We start from the raw sequence: 18,761 nt of genomic DNA, 5'->3' as shown, positions 1-18,761 counted from the left end.
CAATCATCTCAAAGTGGAAGTAATTAATTGTGCTAGATCCGATGTGATGATGACATGCTTCATCTGACCATTACAAATTGGATTTAATGGCCCTAATGCTCCACCCAACCATTGAATATTGAATTCAGCTATCTGACCCATGTAATCTTCAAATTACAAAAGTTTTATGGAAACTGTACTTCCAGAACCCCTCTACAAAGGGAAATTCAATATCAGTGGATACGATTGTGCATATGCAATTCAGTTCAGTTATGCGTGTCAGTGTTTTTGTGTAATAATTTTCAATTTGCGAATTTTGCCTTGGAGGATGTGGATGGTGGAAATTACTCGAGGATCATAGCTGGAAAAACTGCCCCAAGGGTCAAAGGTATAATTCAAAACCAATGCATATTGCCCGAAAGTCCTGATTATGTTCATGAATGATATGGCCTGTATCAAGCCTGCAAAAGCTTCATACAAGGCAGTGCAAGGCAATACAGCCCCACATCAGTGATGAACAATACAGTACACTGAATGGACATTCAATCTTGATTCAGACACAGTAGATTACATTGATGCTAAGGAACTTTAACAGGGATATATTATATGTAATATATGATAAGGACATACTAGTCATGCTGAATTCTCGACATCGGAATCAGCTCTTTACAGGATTGAGAAAATGCAGAGAAGCCTTCTCCAAAAAATGCAAATGCAAGGGAGATTGGTGGAGAGATGAAGCCTTCCATTCGCCTTGCATATCCAAAACTGAGCCTGGGCCTTCTTTCATTTTCTGTCCGTGGTAGAAAAATGGAAGGAAATTCCTCAGTTTGATGGCAAGGAGGCGAAGACATGGTGCCCCTCGTAAGAAAGAGCTCGGTTTCCCCACAACAATCAAGACCCGATTCCAATTAAGCTAAGCTGTTAAGGAGGAATCACAAGCAAGCAAGCAAATATCAACATTGATGAATGTATTGCACAAAGAGATGCATGTGCTTGAGGATTTGAAGAGAACGCTTACAATGTTGTTTTGAGGATTCCTCCAGTAGAAGCCCTGAAGTACAACTGGCACAATATTGCAGGCTGCTAGGATATAAATCATCAGGGCATTCATACCCATCCACTCCATCACCAGGGTCGGGCGCCTGTACCCATATACATCAACCTGCAGGAGAAAAGAACAGACCCATATGATCACCACTTTGCAAGTGTAGCATTTGTCTAAGAAAGCAACAGCCACAAGCAAAATATAGATTTGAACTACAGGTAGACCCACAGCGGTGATGTATGTTAGATGGTAATAGCTGAAGAACTTCAAAAGGAAAGGTGTACTTACGAAAATGTAGAAGTTAAAGGTCCAACCATAAGCTACTTTGGATGCCAAGAATGAGCTGCATTTAGGGCATCATAAGACCCAGAACCTTAACCTTTCATCACCGCATGTGAAAACAAATAACATATGATTTCTAGGTTTCTGAAAAGAGACCAAAGTAATTTGAACATGGAAACAGAGAAATGGTATTTCCTCATGTATTACTGCCAGAAGCTCAGTGGTAAAGGCCTGTGTTTCAACATTGGGGTCTCTTTTTCAGACCCTGCTCATACCAACAGAGAAAACAATTCCTGGCATGAGGTAAAAAGGGGCAACTCGAAACGTTTCTTGGACACAATGTTCATCCGGCGAGGGGCTATATGATCTTCTACATAGACAATCAAGTTTTCAGTTGTGCTGGTGGGACCCATGGTCCAGTGACCTAGATGATTCTAAACATTGGGAGATCCTGGCTAACCAATGTCTTACTATCTTTAGTTTAATGCACACTGATGGTCCACCACTTAATGATACTTATTTTTTAGTCCACTGGTTGAAGGGAGACTACCGGTACCGCCAAGGTGTTCAGTAACGGTAACGGTGGCCATAATGGCCACCACCATTACACGGCTGTTACGGCCCCGTAACGGCCGTTACGGTCTCTCTTTTTTATTTTTTTTTATTTGTTGAAAAAACCCCTGAAAAACCTTTATCTACCCCATAATATCGATTAAAAAGTATGAAAAACCTATATATGTCCTGTAATAGACCCATTACGGGGCTATTATGGCTTTTATAGGGGATGTAATGTGCCGTTAACGGCAATTACGGGTCATTTTTTCCATAACGACTGTTACAGCCGTTACAACCCCATAACATGTAACGGTTGCCACCTTTACCTTTACGTAAAGGCCTTTACGGCACACCATGGGCACTGCCAATAAGGATTTTCAAGAAATGGCCCATGAAATGTAGGGCACATCAAGCCAACAGTCTGAATCACTTAACCATAATGCATATCCTCAGGTCAAGGACTATATAATTACTCAGAACCCACAACCGAGTATGGAGTGGCACCCATGTCTATGGGTCGATTGCCTATGCAACCATTCAAAGGGTGGACTTCCCTTTCTTGCTTAATCGTACTGCTCTGATTAACAGGGCTAGTTACAATAAAACCAACAATGCATGTCAGGTTCAAATTTAGCGTACATAACCTGGATTTTAATAAACCAGGACAACCTACAAATCTGTTAAAAGTGACCGCAATAGACCTCAATCAGTTGGACACTCAAGCAAAAGTTAAAACGAGAAGTTGAAATTGTGGGCCTCTCTTTTGTGCTTAATCAATGCTGGTCTGATTAGCAGGGCTTGTTAGAACAATACCAACAACCTTGATGCATGTCAGGTTCAAATTTAGCGTACAAACATAACCTGGGTTTTGATAAACCATGACAACATACAATTCTGTTAAAAGAGCCCACAATACACCCCTAAAAAAACACCCTTCAACCTTGAACAGTTTGACACTCAAGCAAAGGTTAAAACAACAAGTTGAAGTGTAAGTGTTTCCCATTGGGGGAGGGGGGGAAGATAAAGTAAAAAAAGAAAAAGAAAAGGTAGAGGGAGGGTGGTCTAACCAGCACATAAGTTCCAGCAAAGAGAATACCAGCTGCACCAGCGGTGACACATGTGTAACTGAGAGTGTAGAGGACCTTGTTCACATGCATTCCTATATCAAGGAAATACCAAGCTTACTGTCAACTTGTGTTAAACAATCAGCTGAAAGAACCAAAACAATAGAAGATGTCTTATCTTACCGCAAAAATCCAAGGAAAAGCCAATGACAACAAGACAAAATGAAGGGATCATCCAGTGCGAGATCCTGTCCTTGTGATTCTGAAAGTGATCAAAGGAAGCAAAGGGTTTACATCTAAGAAACAACAATCTTTATAATAATAATAATAATAATAATAAAATGTCTACCAATGAAGAATTACATGGCAAGGAGCAATGCCATTACCTTGAAATGCACTATAACATGCCCATAATGTAACCCAATCAAGCAAGTGACAATAGCCATCACTGAACTGCAATCACATAAATATGGTGAAATAAGGTCACTGTCAAGTAATAAACAACCAAAGCTTAGAGGTGATATGTACTATAACATGCCATAATGTAACCCAATCAAACAAGTGACAATAGCCATCACTGAACTGCAATCGCATAAATAAGGTGACAGAAGGTCACTGTTAGGTAATAAACAACCAAAGCTTAGACAGGGAGGAAAACAAAACTCTTCAGAGCATTCTTGAGGCATGATGTAATATAAAATTTAAACAATGGGTGGTATAAGGTTGATGGCAGGGTACAATCTGCAACACAAACGTGAGATGAGTTATTTAATACACTGGAAGAGTATGGAAGCTATACTCATGCGCTCAACCATCACACACTGTTGCGTATAAGTAAATGAATCCAGGCCGCCAAATCATGTGATCAATATCAGTATTGATGGAGGATAACCCTAAAGTTGGCTAAATCAGATGATCCTAGCCTCTGATATGTGGACAACCTTTCAGTTTAAATATCCACTTGATGCCTATCAGTACGCTAGTTAGGGTCACATTGTCCGTGCATGTTTTTTTGTTGGTCCCATACACAGTGGGACCTACGAATTGGACGGTTTGATTTGAGGTACATATATAAAACACATGTAAAATATTTGTGTGCATGCAATGTGATGCAAAGTATGTTTCACAATCTTAAGGAGGAACTGTGGATATCCATGTAGGAATGGAATATCAACTGCTCTTGCAATTTCATAACCAGTTTCAACCATATTCAGGTTTCCATAAAGTCTCCACACTGAATGCTACTAATCAGTACATAACATTGTAAAACCCAAACTAGACTGAATGGTAGGACCGATTTGGGCCAGAACAGCTACAAGTACTGTTTGGGTCACTTAGAAAACTGTTTTGGACAAGACACCATTCAAACCATCCGGTCCAACAGGTCAACATGTTTGGGTCAGTTGTTTCTCATAGATAGACTGGTGGGACGTGTTCGGAACCACCCACAAATTTGAGACAAGGCCCAGTACAGGTTTAAAGCATTGGTATGTAGGTTGTGACTTTGTTTCTTGCAAATCATGGATTGCTTTACAAGTTTCTTGGAATTGGGCATGGATGAACATTGCCATTAAAATAAAATAAAACAGTCAAGAACAAAATGATAACAAACCTCAATATTCCTTCAGGATCAAAAGGGGCTTGACACCATGAAGGAGCATCAGAAGGAAGTGGACCATAATCTGGTGAGTTAATGCTGCATTGCTGTGAGAAACAAAAAGGTAAAAGAATTTCATGGTATATTTCATGGAAGCAATACTTGCACAAAAAGAAAAGAAAAAATAACTACAATGATAACCACAACAATACGGTGAGTTTCACTCCAAACCTTGGTCCGTGCATAGATTGGTCGCTTATAAAGATGTTGAATGCCAAGAACTTCACGATCAATCATCCCAACAGCATTACAGCCAGGTCCAGTATCACCCCTAACTCCGCATTTCACCTTGCAACCAAAAAAAAAAAAGAGTCAGGATATGGTATATCATCTTCTGAAATCAAGTAGAGGGGGTAAAAACACAAAAGATCATATTTCTATGACAAGATCAATTCTAATATTTAAACAATAACAACAACAACACATCTTTTTTCTGATGGATCTATCATAGAACTGTATGGATAATTCAAATACTATTCATCTCCCAGCCAATATGAGGAAACAGGGTTGATACTTACAGAGAAGGTCTTTGGTGCAGAAGAGGAACTTCCTGATATCTGGTACTCCCAGTCAGGCACATATAAGCCATACAACAGGGACATATACATGGTAGTAAGCACAATAGCCACCAACCTACAGAGAATGATGAGATGGCAAGCCATTAAATTCAACCAGTATTGATCATGAAATGCCACTGCGATAATGATTGTTAATTAACACTTGATGGATCAAAGAATACATTAATACTTTCCATAAAGTTCATAGAAAAGCTTTTCTCAAATATTCAAAACAGTAAAGAAAAAGCTGAATGAATCGTTTGATCAATCATCCATAGGACTTCATCTCAGTATCCCCAAAACATTCTAAAGGTGCATTGAAATGCAATATCAAAACTTTATTACAATCATTATTCTAATAAAATGGTATAACCTTCCAAGATAATTATAATAAAGGGGTACTCCCTTAGCGCACCCATACTGGGCCTGGGCTCTAAAATGCAATATTTTACTTTCAAGTTGGATGTCATTGAAGCCCTTCACCCAACTTTGTTTGTTTCCGGTTCAATGAATTGATTTATTGCAGTCAAATTCAATTGTATCATTTATGAAAATTTTAAAATGTCAATAGTGAACCAAACCATAAAAAACGAAGGAAAAAACTATTTATATATATATATATATATATATATATATATATATATATATATATATATATATAGTTGGACCTACATGTAAACTGCATGTGATGAAGCTTACCACTGGAATCGATATTTCCTCAGCAAGGACAGTCCAGACTCAACATCGTCATCACCCTTGAGCCAAATCTCACAAAGCGCAGCCATCAAATATGCTATTGCTATTCTCTGGGGGAGACAAGATGATTACTATCAGTCATTTTTCTTACACAAAGTATGCAGAACTTGGATCAGGTCATTTATGATTTCTAGTTGTTTAACATTTACATCATGAATATCATTTGAAGGAATTCCATATATCTGTATTATTATTGATAATATCGCAGATATGTTGATATTATCAGTATCGTCGGATTAGTGATACCGAAACATCGGGCATTTTAAAATTTCGATTATATCGGCAATATTTAGCAATATTATCAACAACAACAATAGTCTGGGAAGAGTCCCTTATCGGCATCGTCAGGTTAGGGATACAGCGCATTTTAAAATTTTCAAACATTGGCAATATTTAGTGATATTATCAATACCAGCTATTTAGTAATATTATTAACACTAGCAATATTCAGAGAAGTCCCTTATAGAAGTTCATTTGTATAGGCGATGCCATCGATAATATCCCTTGACCAAGGAAACATCCATAAACAGGTCAAAATCAATTGAAATTTGGAAAAGTCCTAAAACCCCATAAATGAAATTTCTAACTCCCTTGCTTTTTATTGAATCAAAGTTTGGATTTGGAAGAGAAATCTCGACTTAAAGAGGAGATGGTTCAGAACTCAAAGATGGCAACAAATCCCTAGAAACTTCGTTTTTTATTAAAAGTTAGCATGGATTGCAATAGAAATCCATTTCTATGCATGACTCTCATGCCTTGACATGTATCATTGGGGAAACCCTAATTTCTCCATTTTTATATTGAAAAATGTGTTTTCACTTTTAATTAATATGAAAATTTTATATATCGAGAAGTGTCTACAAATTTTATAGTTCTGTTTTGTAATGATTTTTTTTCGACAGCACATGGTTTAGGCCGCAATTAAATAGAAACTTATTATGTATAGTTGTTTTGCAATATTTTAATTCCTATATGAGTAATCATTTGTCCTTTACTATCTCTTGAAGTTTCACTAAAAAAAATTACCTTTTTTTCCCAAGGTTTCTTTAATGTTTCCCTCATATAACAATATTTTTCCAAGTATCGGTGACACCAATACACGGAACAGATACCAATACTCTTTTAACACCTTAAATGGACCATTTTGGTCATAATATTGGATTAAAAAACATAGGACAATGGCCAGGAGTTAGTATTATTCAATCAGGCCATGAGGAACTATGACCCTCAAACCCAGGTTATCCAATATGCTACTTCGATTTGGTGAACAAAAAAGGTTCGAGATTTCTGGATAGGATCTTTCAAACGGTAAAATTTTAGGGGACACGTTCCATCGAAGGTGGGTGCATAAACCAAGGTATTCTAAAATGGTTACGTAATGGCCATAACAGCCGTGACATAATGGTAACGGTGGTAGCCGTTACATAATGGTAATGGTGTCGTAACAGCTGTTACAGAAAAATTGACCTGTAACGGCCCATAATGACCAATGGTCCTATAATGGCCCCGTAACATTCCATTGCGAGGCCGAAATAGATTCTTTTCAACAAAAAAAAAAAAAAAAAACCCGAAAAGAGCAGTTACGGCCCATATTGTAATGTTAACGGCTACCTTGTGCATAACAAACCAATGACCACAGATTAATGAACCATGGGCCCCACTTACGCACACCAAAAACCAATGCATATCGTTGGCCAAGGATCATATAATTATTAAGGCAAAACGTGTTAATATGGTTATCCAGGTTATGAAGGGAAATCACGTTGATGAACATTCTCAAGTGTCAGACAAGATTAACACGGGTATGAGTTTCTAATACACATGAAATGAGACTCTGATTTCAGCAGCTCAATATAGTTCTCTACACTGACAGAACCTATTAGTATTTTACTAAACCAATATAGAGAACATAAAACCAGCCCGAAAATGCATACCTGTAGTATACCCATCCATCGAATTTTTTCTAAATCTACGCCATAAGTTAGATTATTAAGGCCGTGAAAGTAGCCACCTGAAAATAAGAGCATCCTCAAATATTAGTGGAAATCAACCAGAGGAGCCATATATTGCTAATTAAAAATTCTAACAATAATGTAAATAGAAATAAAAGAAAAGATTGAGAGAAAATATAAAGGGTTGCTAATTCCATATGTGTGTACGGAATCCCATCGAGGGAACACCACATGTGCCCAAGTAGTACGTGTGTGAGATCCAAGATGCTCATAATGTAAGGCCACTGAAAATCAGGCTGCTCAGCTCATCTAGGACCAGCTTTTGAAACAAGTGAGGGCATAGGAAGGCTTCAGCAAGTTTTTTAGCCCATTTGTTTCATAAACAGCAGCCCACCTGGTCATGTACGTAGTTCACACATGTGGTAGCATGTACATGGGCTGCCCCATACATGCATTTGGTATCACCAAACCTCTACACAAATCATCTTAATAAAGAAAGTAAGGGGACAAATTTACCAACTCAGCATAAGTGAAGCAAAAACAAAACACAAGTACCTTGTAAAACAAAATCACATTAAGTACCTTGGAGGAAAAGACCTAAGATTAATAATTTCAATGCCCGAAGCACAGCCTTTCGAGTAGCAACGCCTCTGCTTGACAATTTCTGTATGAAGAAAGATTGTGGTTAGCTCATGAAAACATTTCACAACAAACAATACTTATTGCGGGCAGCATCATGAACTTTCCAGTGCCTTCGAAGTAATTTCGAAATCACAACTTTAAATATACTAAAAGTTTGTTTTCATTCAAGAAGATTGGAATGCAAGAGAAAAAGAATATGATTGAGAACATATACCTTATATGTAAGTCCCAGTGAAACCCCAACGATGAACAAGAAGAATGGCATAACAAAATCTGCGAGGGTCACACCATTCCATGGTGAATGATTAATTGCAGGAAGGATTCCTCCAGCATCATCCACAAGTATCATGAGCTGCAAGAACAAAATCCTTGAGAACAATCATAAGATAGCAAATTACATGCTTATAGATAATCCCTTACAGGGAAGAGATGCATGAATCAGAATCCCTTACAGGGAAGAGATGCATGAATCAGAAACCATCAAACTGAATAATATGTGCATTTTGATGCGCTGTTACACTGAATTGCAATTTGAATGAATTGCAATAAATGCCTTACTAGAAAAGTATAAACCACTGTTAAGCATGACTACTGGGAAACAAAGCATTCTTAATATTTGGCTTTTTTTTTCGTTTTTTGGAAGAGCAACATTTGTCATTTACACGACTCAATTCACTCAAGGAGTGGTTCAGAACATAAAGCAGAAAGAAATCATCAGAATTCAACAGTGGAACCTCTCAAACACAATTCACAATGCAATTAGCTTAAGATCCAAGCAAACACAATTCCAAGCAATCTAAAAGCTTGCATTTGAAATTCAACTCACAAGCTACCTACCACATGCTAAGTAACGGTGACAAACCTCTCAAACTAACATTAATCTTGCTCAAAGCTTGAACAATTGAGTTTTTAGCGACCTAAAGCACGGTTCTAAATACACCAATGTCAGAGTGTGAATCACCCGACTCATTCCAGCATTCACACATTGTACACAAATGTTTGTTTTGGAGGGGGTGACATCCCTCATTCTCTACCAAAGCTGAGTTCAGTTGACCAAGTCAGCTCGGTTTCAGATGATATTAAGAACTGTGGGTCTAAGTGACAACTCACAACCTAGATGTTTCAACAAGCCTCGAGAGACTGAATCCATTCTTACCATCTGGGTTCCCTCTTGAACAAAAACTAAATTAATTAATTAAATTAAAAAATCTCACTAGAAAAGATTATATTCTCCATAACCACCATTCTTTCAAATAAAATCTAAAAAGTTACATATTCCTTAGAAATTATGTTCTCCACCAAAAGCAATATCAGATAAATTAAGCAATAGCCACCTGCTTTTGCTTTTAAAGGTTCTGTAATCTGCTGAAAATATGGAGAGAGAAGGCAGTAAGGGTCACTATTTCCATGTGGAATAAAGCCCACACCTCAGCATCCATGTATCGTTTGGGAAAAAAGCAATTGGAATTGCATCAAGAGCCAAATTTCAGAAATATGGAGGAGATTCTATTCAAGGATGGAAAAAGATGGTCCTGCAGTGCGTGATGGATGATACTCATGGGCACATCACTGCAGACATGACCCGTATGTATGTCAATGCCAATCCAATGGGCCAATTTAACTATATATATATATATATATATATATATATAGAGCATGACACGGTGAGGAAAACCAATTGGAAACTCTAAACTAGTAGATTGGGAGCCAATCAAGGACACAGATTGTCTACTGATGGCTTCAGTAGCCAGATAGTAGCCAATCTGGCTACTGAAGTGACGTCACCAAGTTCTGTGTTGTATGCACAATTTGTATGGCCAATCTTGTATGCACAATTTGTAGCCAATCAAGGACACAGATTGTCTACTGATGGCTTCAGTAGCCAGATAGTAGCCAATCTGGCTACTGAAGTGATGTCACCAAGTTCTGTGGGCCCACCATAATGTATGTGTTGTATGCACACCGTCCATCCATTTGGAGAGATCATTTCCGAGCATGAGCCAAAGAATGAGGCAGATCCAAAGCTCAAGTGCACCCCACCACAAAAAACAGTGGGGACATTGACGCTCACTGTTGAAACCTTCCTAAAGCCCGGCATGATGTTTATTGGAGATCCAACCTCTTCATAAGTTCACACATATATGAACAAATAAAAAAAGGGAAAACACAAATATCAGCTTGATCCCAAGAAGTTTTCAAGGGTGGTTCGTCATTGTCCCCTCATGCTTTTTTTCTTTTTTTTTTAACACCCACACCACATGGGCACTTGATCTCTGGTCTCAATGTTGAAATTTGTCTGCCACTGATTCATTCACCACTTTTTCCAGTAGTGAGGTGATTAGTATCTCGATAAGTTTTGGGATAACATCTTAAATGAGATTAAAAGACAGACATGAAGACTGTTTTTCAATTCACAAGGTAAATAGTGTAAATAGGTGATTATTGATGTTGACATGACGATGACAGGGTGTTTGGAAAGCTTCTACGTTTGAGAAGAAGAGAAAATTTGTGGGGCCTACTGTTGTGTATTTGTTTGATCCATGCTGTCCATCCATTTTTCCCACTCATTTTTAGGGCATAAGCCCAAAACTCAAGTGACCCAAACCACAGGAAATAGGGGAAATTGAATGCTTATTATTCAATTCGTTTTTGGGGTGACAGAAGTTTTGGATCAAGCTGATATTCCCTTCATCCGTATCCGTGTGACATGATGAACAGTTCTATGACAAGTACAAATCCCTATGATACCCACACTCATCTTAACTTTCAACGATGGATGTTAAATTCCCCCTGCTTCTTGTGGTGCGTCCACTTGAGATTTGTATTTGCCTCATTTTTTGCTCATGCCTTAAATTTAGCACATACAATAAATGGATGGCATGGATCAGACACATGCATAATGGGCCTCACAAGTTTTACAACCACAATTTCAGTTGGTTTTCAACGTTTTTACACCACAATTTTCAAGACAATTACGTGCAAATCAAACGGGTGTCCGAAGTAATAATTAGCCATTTAAGCTCTATTTACCATTTAAATTGAAAAACAAGCCAGCCCCAAAAGACACAGAGGCAGGGGGAATATGAAAGACATTCATCAAGGTGGAGCCCCACGGTAACGGTAACACCCACTAAGCCACACATTGTTAACGTGGCATCATAAGTAAGATTGATTAAACTATCCAGACCTCTGATCAGTGGTCATTTTCTCAGACTATCAAAATTTCTCCTAGGGACCACTATATGGGAGACGTATTGCCTACTTTTCTGCCAGCGCAGACTTCCCTCGTAGCATGCATGAGGTGACGGGAATTGATTGGGTGGCCCTGTAAGAGATGACCCATCAAATACCTAACATAACAACTTTCCAACGCGCTTTGTGTGGGCCCCATTCGGCCAATCCTGGCATGTGGAGCCGGAGGAAGGGGAACGGATTGGCTACTCCCCCTGACACCAGCCCTGGGGCTGGTGGTCGGTGCTCTGTGGGCCCCCACTATGATGTATGTGTTTCATCCATTCTGTTCATTCATTTTTAAAGATCATTTTAGGGATTTACCCCAGAAATGAGAGGTATATAGATCTCAGGTGGACCACACCACATGAAAACAATAGTGATTGGATATCCACCATTAAAATCCTCCTGAGGCCCACTGTACTGTTTATTTGACATCCAATCTGTTGATTAGGTCATACAGGCCCAGATGAAGGGAAAAAACAAAAATCAGCTTGATCCAAAACTTTTATGGCTCCCAAAATGTTTTTAATGGTCAACACTCGTTCAACACTGTTTCCTGTAATGTGGTCCGATTGAGATTGGGATATAACTCATTTTTGGTCTCATATCGGAAAATGATCTGTAAAAATATATGGACGGAATGGATGAAACACATACATCATGGTGGGCCCCACAGAGCACCGACCATCAGCCATTGGCTGGTGTCGGGGGAGTAGCCAATCCGTTTACCGGAGGAAGGTTAGCGCTGGCATGGCCAGTACCCAATCCGCGTCACACTATTTTGGACATATTCAAGTTAACCGTACGACGCTCGTGCAAATCCACAGCGCCTGCATATGATGCATACTCTCTGACAGAGTCTCAAATGTCACTCTGAAAAATTCAAGGACCATCTGAAAGGTAGCAGGCCCAAGCGAGCACGCCTACCTGCGTCAAATCATATCATTACGATATTTAGTATTATCACTTATTAGAATTGATCTCCCCCCTATTTACACGCCTTCAATTGATTGAACTGGACAACGTGCATTCCTCTCTGCAGAGAAAGGTCAGCGGCCATCAATAACACCACAGAGAAAGAAAGACATAGGAAAGGGGCACGGAGAGTGTAGGTGAGAGGACGTGGCTTCGACTATGGAAAGAGAAATACCTGAAAAGGAAGGTAGCCGCAAGTTACTGAAAGTGAAATCGCAGTCCGGTTTTCTCGTCTTGGATTGGATCGCCCTCTCTAAGCCACGGGTGGCCCATCGGTATTTTGATTTTAAAAACGGGCCGTACCTCTTCAACTGTAGAAATGGCCTACCTGGTGAAAAATAAGTTCAGTAGCCCGCAGACTACCATACCAGGTTTTCATTTTGCGGCCCACAATGGATGGGAGATGAAAATCCAATCCATCTTATCCGGGCTATGCAAATCAGACCAACGGTCTAGATCACTGGGGCATGTACATCCCACGGTGGAGTATACGAGAAATCCATCGCCGAAGAAAGCTCGGGAGAGGGAGATTGACAAGGGGACATCGTTTCTTTCAGAACTACGATAATGCCCTTGCCTTTGTACATGCGGGATTGATTGAGGGGAAGGAAACATGATAACGTACATTTACTTTCAATAAAGACGACAAGATAAACCCGCATCCTACTCCAACCGCACGTTTCCCAATATTTAAACATCTGATCGCCTACAACTCCCTGCGTATGGCACGACCCACTTTTTTAACCTGCATCTAACATTTGAGTCGTAGGTGAAGTTAACCTACAACCGGTTGTCCCTACTCAGTCCCCGTTTTATGTCTCTATAAAAAATAAACTCTAATCGGTCAGTGACCTCACATCACGTGACGTCTATGGATGAAATCCATATCGTACATCCGATGGCAGCAGTGCTAAATATGCCCCCACAAGGCAAAAGGACACTTGTTAGATCCTGGATGGTCATAATAGCGTCCGGTGCTAAGTGAAAATGGTCGAAAGTAAAAAATACTATTAATGAATAAATAATCTACAAGGGTTAATAGGGTCCGATCAAAGTGGATGGATACATGAGATGAATGGCACAGATCCCGTCTAGTAAATCGGTTCGCAGGTCTCTGCTCCCTAAATTACCGAGTCATTCCCAACCACGGAAACCAATTGTCTGTGCGGAAAGAAGCTACATAGAAACGCACATGACAAATCCACTCCGTCCATCAGTTTCTAAATATCAGAATAGGACAGGGGCCCAAAAATAATGCAGATTGAAAACTCAGGTGGTCCACACAACACAAAACAGTGAGAATGAAAATATCCACGTAAACATTCCTCCCGCGGATCGTGACATCCAAACCGTTCATATGGTTACGATCACTCAGATAATATGCAGGAACAAATATAATCTTTATACAAAACTTCTATGGCCAATCCTAGCTGTTTCGTGTGGTATGGTCCACCTGAGTTTTCGATTTGTATTTTTAGAATTAATGTGATATTGTGATCTTGAGCAACTGATGGATGGAGTGGATTTGTCAACTCTGTGGGCCCCACATAGCTTCCGACTGCAGGAACTCGCCACCGGGGGCCATAGGCCATACGCGTCGTCCTGACACACAGACCCAATGCAAAATCAACCTCTGAAGAATCGTTCCAAAACGGGGACTGGTTCTGAAAGTTCGACCGGATTGATTCGGCAATACCCGAATAAATCAGCATGAACTGTATGGATGCACACAAAAGGTACTGCATGCACACTGTAAGATTGAAAGATAATCAACAAGAGGAATACTTTGGCGACACAAGCAGTTTGAAATTACCGAGAAATTGCATACATGGCAGGTAAGTAATTCAAAAATCAACCGTCTGTATTTAAAGCATAGATATACAAACAACAAATTATTAGACGGGTAAAGGTTATCTAACTATTAGTCATTAGAATGCTCGACGTGCGTCCACGAATCAGATGTTGTTGAGATCGTTCGACTAGTCTAATTTTCAGAATGGAACTTGAAGACAGTGATTTCCACATCTTAGTCGGCTTAATTTGAGTTCAAACATACCACACGTGTACCAATTCAACGTGCCTGCATATCAAGCATCATATGCAGCCAGAGTAGGAAAGAAATCTCCAAAACTAATAAAAAGGTGACCGACTTGCCGACATTATTTATCGGGTACGGACCGACACGAAAGCCAATACACCGATATTTCAAAAAGGCTGGTCAAGCTTGTTTGCAAAAGTAAACAACTGGCGGTTTTTATGCTTCTTTTGCTACTCGTCCTTGCTTACTAATATAACTGACACTCACTTATTTTTCAGATCTATTTTATTTTTAATGGGACCCAGTCTCAACGATAGATACACCTATCCTTTCTGCTTTTTCGCTATAAAATAGTACAAGTCACACATGCCACTGTGATGCAAAGGATATATATAGCGTGGGGTATTTTATCAGCGGAGCGAGCGTAAACGAGGGTAAACAGCACCTCCCATCAGCTTATTTATATTTAATAATAATATTATTATTATTATTATTATAATATATAGACTCCAACTTGAATCAATAATAATAATAATCATGTAAAGCGACACATCTCCAGATGACGAAATACGAGTCCCAAGTTCCAACTAAAATACGACGATACCGGACCCTGGAAACGGCGGCATCTGGCTTGGTCGATGGCATTCTCGTGATTCCTCGTACATAAGAGGGGTAAATATCTAAACAAATTGTGCAGAGGAATGATGTGAGATCTGAGCTGTTCATTAGGTGCGTTACGGAAAACAAACGCTCTAGTTGGCAAATCACGTAATAAAAGGACTTCTAAGCCGAACCAATGGTCCACATCCAACGTACAAATTGGGCCAACAGGTCAAAAGCACCAGACTGGTTACCTGACACATTCGGCACGTGTATGGGCCCCAGCTTCTTGAACGGACAGGATTCGAAACATAGGCCGCGCAAATAGGACTCAAATCTTACTCGCGAGTGTAGCCTTCGTGCTGGAAGGCACGGCAACGGCGTACAAGCGCGTGGGATCCAGTCTATTAAACAGCTCCACTAGACATGGGACTAGGTGTTGTATCGATTGGGTCCACCGAAAGGACGGGTTATGTTCTAAAAATAAAACCCACTGCGCAATCATGCCCATTACTTTTTCTATAGTTTACCCCACTCCTTATTTGACCGTTATATATGTCTTTGTATTCCACTAGTCAATTTTAATGGCCATAAATCATATGAGTGGTCTTTGAGACAAAAACCATCCATTCTAAAGGGCGGACGTGATTAGTACCGTGAAGAGATGGCTCTACTGTATTGGCCCAAGATTTGGCGGTCCACGTTCATTCAACACTGTTTCCTGTAATGTGGTCAACTTGAGATTGGGATATACTCATTTTCTGTCTCATAACATAAAATGATCTAGAAAAATAGATGAATGGCATGGATGAAACACATTCATCCATGGTGGGGCCCACAGAGCACCGACCACCTGGTGGGTGGCAGGAGAGCAGCCAATCCGTTTCCATTCCAAGGCATGAGCCGTAGGGCTCACCGTACTTCTTGACAAGATAAGATAGACACGGATGAAGGGAAAACACAAATATAAGCTTGATAACTGATGTGACCCGAAGTTTTTTTTTACGGTGGGCGTTAAATCATTGATGTTTCCTGTAGTGTGGTCCACCTGATAATTGGATCAGACATCAATTTTGGGGTCAAGACCTAAAACGAGCAGGCAAAACGGATGGACGGCGTGAATACAAAACACATACATTACGATGGGCCCAACAGTCATGGATCCACCGAACTAGGTGGTTCCCGGATTAACCGGTAACCCGTGCGAGTAAAACACACCGACCCTATTTTTGGCCACGTGACATGGACAGATCACATCCGAACATTTGTCATGTCGGCACCGTTGCCGCGTATCCACCCGTCCATCCCACGCGAGCGAGTACAACTTATAAAACTGTGGGAGAACAACTCGCTTGGATGATACTCAGGTGGCGTATTGAGGCCTGATACACGGAAACTTAGAAATCATAATCGTGGAATAGATAAACTCTAGATTGCGAAAACCACTGTCATTTAAGCCCAAACTCAGATTGCTGGAAAAATCCTAACATGGACACATTTTTTTTGGTGAAGTTAGATCATTGCTTATTTTTCATTTTTAACCGTCCAATTAATGTCTATCAATCTGATACTGAAATAATCAAATCATAGTAATTTTTGGTCCATGATACATCTAAACCGGGAACCATAACTTGAACAGTTTAATTCGACCTACTTATATGTAATTACTAAGTAACTTTTAAGCGCCTGCTTATAATACATCACGCTCCTCCAGAGTATCAATGACTTTCGTATTCACCAAATAGCGAGAAGGTAGACACATGGAATATAGAGAAAGAATTTATCATATGCTGTTTCGGGGCGGTAGAATAACGCCAAACGGATTCAATTAAAAAGATTAGTGGGCAAAAGTAAAATAAAAAAGCATTGATTATTGAAAAGAAAGGTATCGAATTTATCTTTAAAAAGGAAAATCGTTTAAATTAAACAAATTATATCTCAATCTGCAAATTAAGTACGAGATCCAAATACAGAAATTTGAAATTCAATTAAAATTTTGGAGGGCAGAGAGCAGGGCATTGCTTGAAAGATCCGTAAAGAAAATTAGGGTATTTTCGAGAAAAAAAAAAATCGATCACTTTCCAGACAATGCAGATGGAATAGCAGAAGAGGGGAAGAAAAGGGAGAGAGATTTTGGTGGATTTTAGGATTCGGAACTTACAGCGACGGTGATTCCACGGAAAACGTCAAGCGATGCGAGACGGCGTTTCGTGCCGGCTTCTGCTCCGGCGACGGAGATGCATTTCTGGGATTCTACGGCATTGAATTTCACCGGAGGAATCTGACGTGCTGATTCGAGTTCTTTCTCCGTATAACCTTCCTCCATCTTGAGGAAGTTCTTGTTCGGATCTGAGATTCCGTTCTCCTCTCCTTTAATCAGTTCATACACCCCCATTGCAAAACCCAAAAAGATCCTCTCTTTTTTTCCGAATGCGATCGGAAAACGTAAACTCGAGAAAGAAAAACCCGAAAAGATCTGTTCCGGGTGGATAAAATACGGGGTTTCAAGAAGACAAGATAAGAAGAGATCTGGAATCTCCGAAACGTGAATGGGAGAAAATAAACGCTTCTTTCCTCTCCTCCTCCTCCAAGTTCTACAAAGGAGAGTTCCCTTGAAGAATCTGGAGAGAGGATTGGGCTTGAAGGAAGAAAGAAGAAGAAGAAAACGACTCTTTTCTCTCTCTACCCTTTTTCTTCTTCACACTCCCTGTAACTGCCCTTTTACGCTCTCCTCTTTTCTCCATCATATATCTTGCTCGTATATATAGATAGCTTTCTCGGGCGATATACCGAAACGCGGACGATGAGTTATGATACGTGGCGAAAATCATTTAAAGAATATATGCATTTTTAATTCTCACATCAATGGGCCATGGCACGTAACCCAGACCATTCCTCTACTTCAGAACCACTGTGCATGAATCTTTCTTAAAAATCTCCAAGATAGGATGATCTTAACCTTCCGATCTTTGGCTTAGAGATCAACGGTTAGAAAAAAAAAATAACTTGTTCGTGTAAAATTTCTCCTAATATAGACATTACAATATCAGATCTTGTGGTTACTTAATTTTTAAGTGGGCCTGAGTAACTGAATGGTCTAGATTAGAAAAAAATTGAATCTATTTAGTAGAATCTTAGTGCATGTATATTTGGAAATAATGCGAGTTCAGTGCCTTATAAATCCTGGGGCGAGTATAAAGGGGAGCGGATTAGTCCGGCTCTTGCCTTACCCATGAAAGTGAGGCCCGTAACGAAGGGCACAAAGTGATATACTTATTTCATATCCACACCGTCCATTCGATTTTTCAGATCATTTTAGGGCATGAGCCCAAAAATGAAGTAGATCCAATTCCCAGGTGGTGATTGATTAATAACAAGCCACAATTTGTAGAGAAGTGGAGTGGGTGGTGTGCCACACACCA

The 18,761-nt window shown here is 39.7% G+C and overlaps 1 protein-coding gene across 2 annotated transcripts; it reads right to left on the bottom strand.

The window, feature by feature from the left end:
• Positions 1-527: 527 nt before the first annotated feature.
• On the bottom strand, positions 528-18,083 carry LOC131239211 (uncharacterized). 2 transcript variants are annotated; one of them, XM_058236810.1, is made up of 13 exons: positions 17,501-18,081; positions 8,707-8,844; positions 8,433-8,514; positions 7,833-7,909; positions 5,842-5,948; positions 5,104-5,218; positions 4,757-4,873; positions 4,541-4,632; positions 3,315-3,381; positions 3,112-3,190; positions 2,932-3,023; positions 1,001-1,144; positions 528-900 (listed from the first exon to the last, which is right to left on the bottom strand). In XM_058236810.1, exons 1-13 carry the CDS (start codon positions 17,732-17,734, stop codon positions 874-876), a joined length of 1,371 nt encoding a protein of 456 aa, XP_058092793.1. In that variant the 5' UTR covers positions 17,735-18,081; the 3' UTR covers positions 528-873. The 2 variants fall into 2 exon arrangements, with proteins under 2 accessions (XP_058092793.1, XP_058092794.1); XM_058236811.1 differs by lacking the exon at positions 528-900 and adding an exon at positions 1,316-1,370 and having other exon boundaries at positions 1,004-1,144; positions 17,501-18,083.
• Between the last annotated feature and the right edge of the window lie 678 nt (positions 18,084-18,761).

The sequence above is a fragment of the Magnolia sinica genome, chromosome 3 (genome assembly GCF_029962835.1).
Source record: "Magnolia sinica isolate HGM2019 chromosome 3, MsV1, whole genome shotgun sequence".
NCBI classification, from domain to species: domain Eukaryota; kingdom Viridiplantae; phylum Streptophyta; class Magnoliopsida; order Magnoliales; family Magnoliaceae; genus Magnolia; species Magnolia sinica.
This window is presented reverse-complemented; position numbering and strand designations above follow the sequence as displayed.

Excerpts from the sequence above, each read along its gene's own strand:
- LOC131239211 (XM_058236810.1), bottom strand. The coding sequence starts at position 17,734 with ATGGGGGTGTATGAACTGATTAAAGGAGAGGAGAACGGAATCTCAGAT. Across the intron at positions 4,633-4,756 it reads CAATCTATGCACGGACCAAG|CAATGCAGCATTAACTCACC; the intron begins GTTTGGAGTGAA and ends TGTTTCTCACAG. Across the intron at positions 3,382-4,540 it reads GATCCTGAAGGAATATTGAG|TTCAGTGATGGCTATTGTCA; the intron begins GTTTGTTATCAT and ends ATGTGATTGCAG.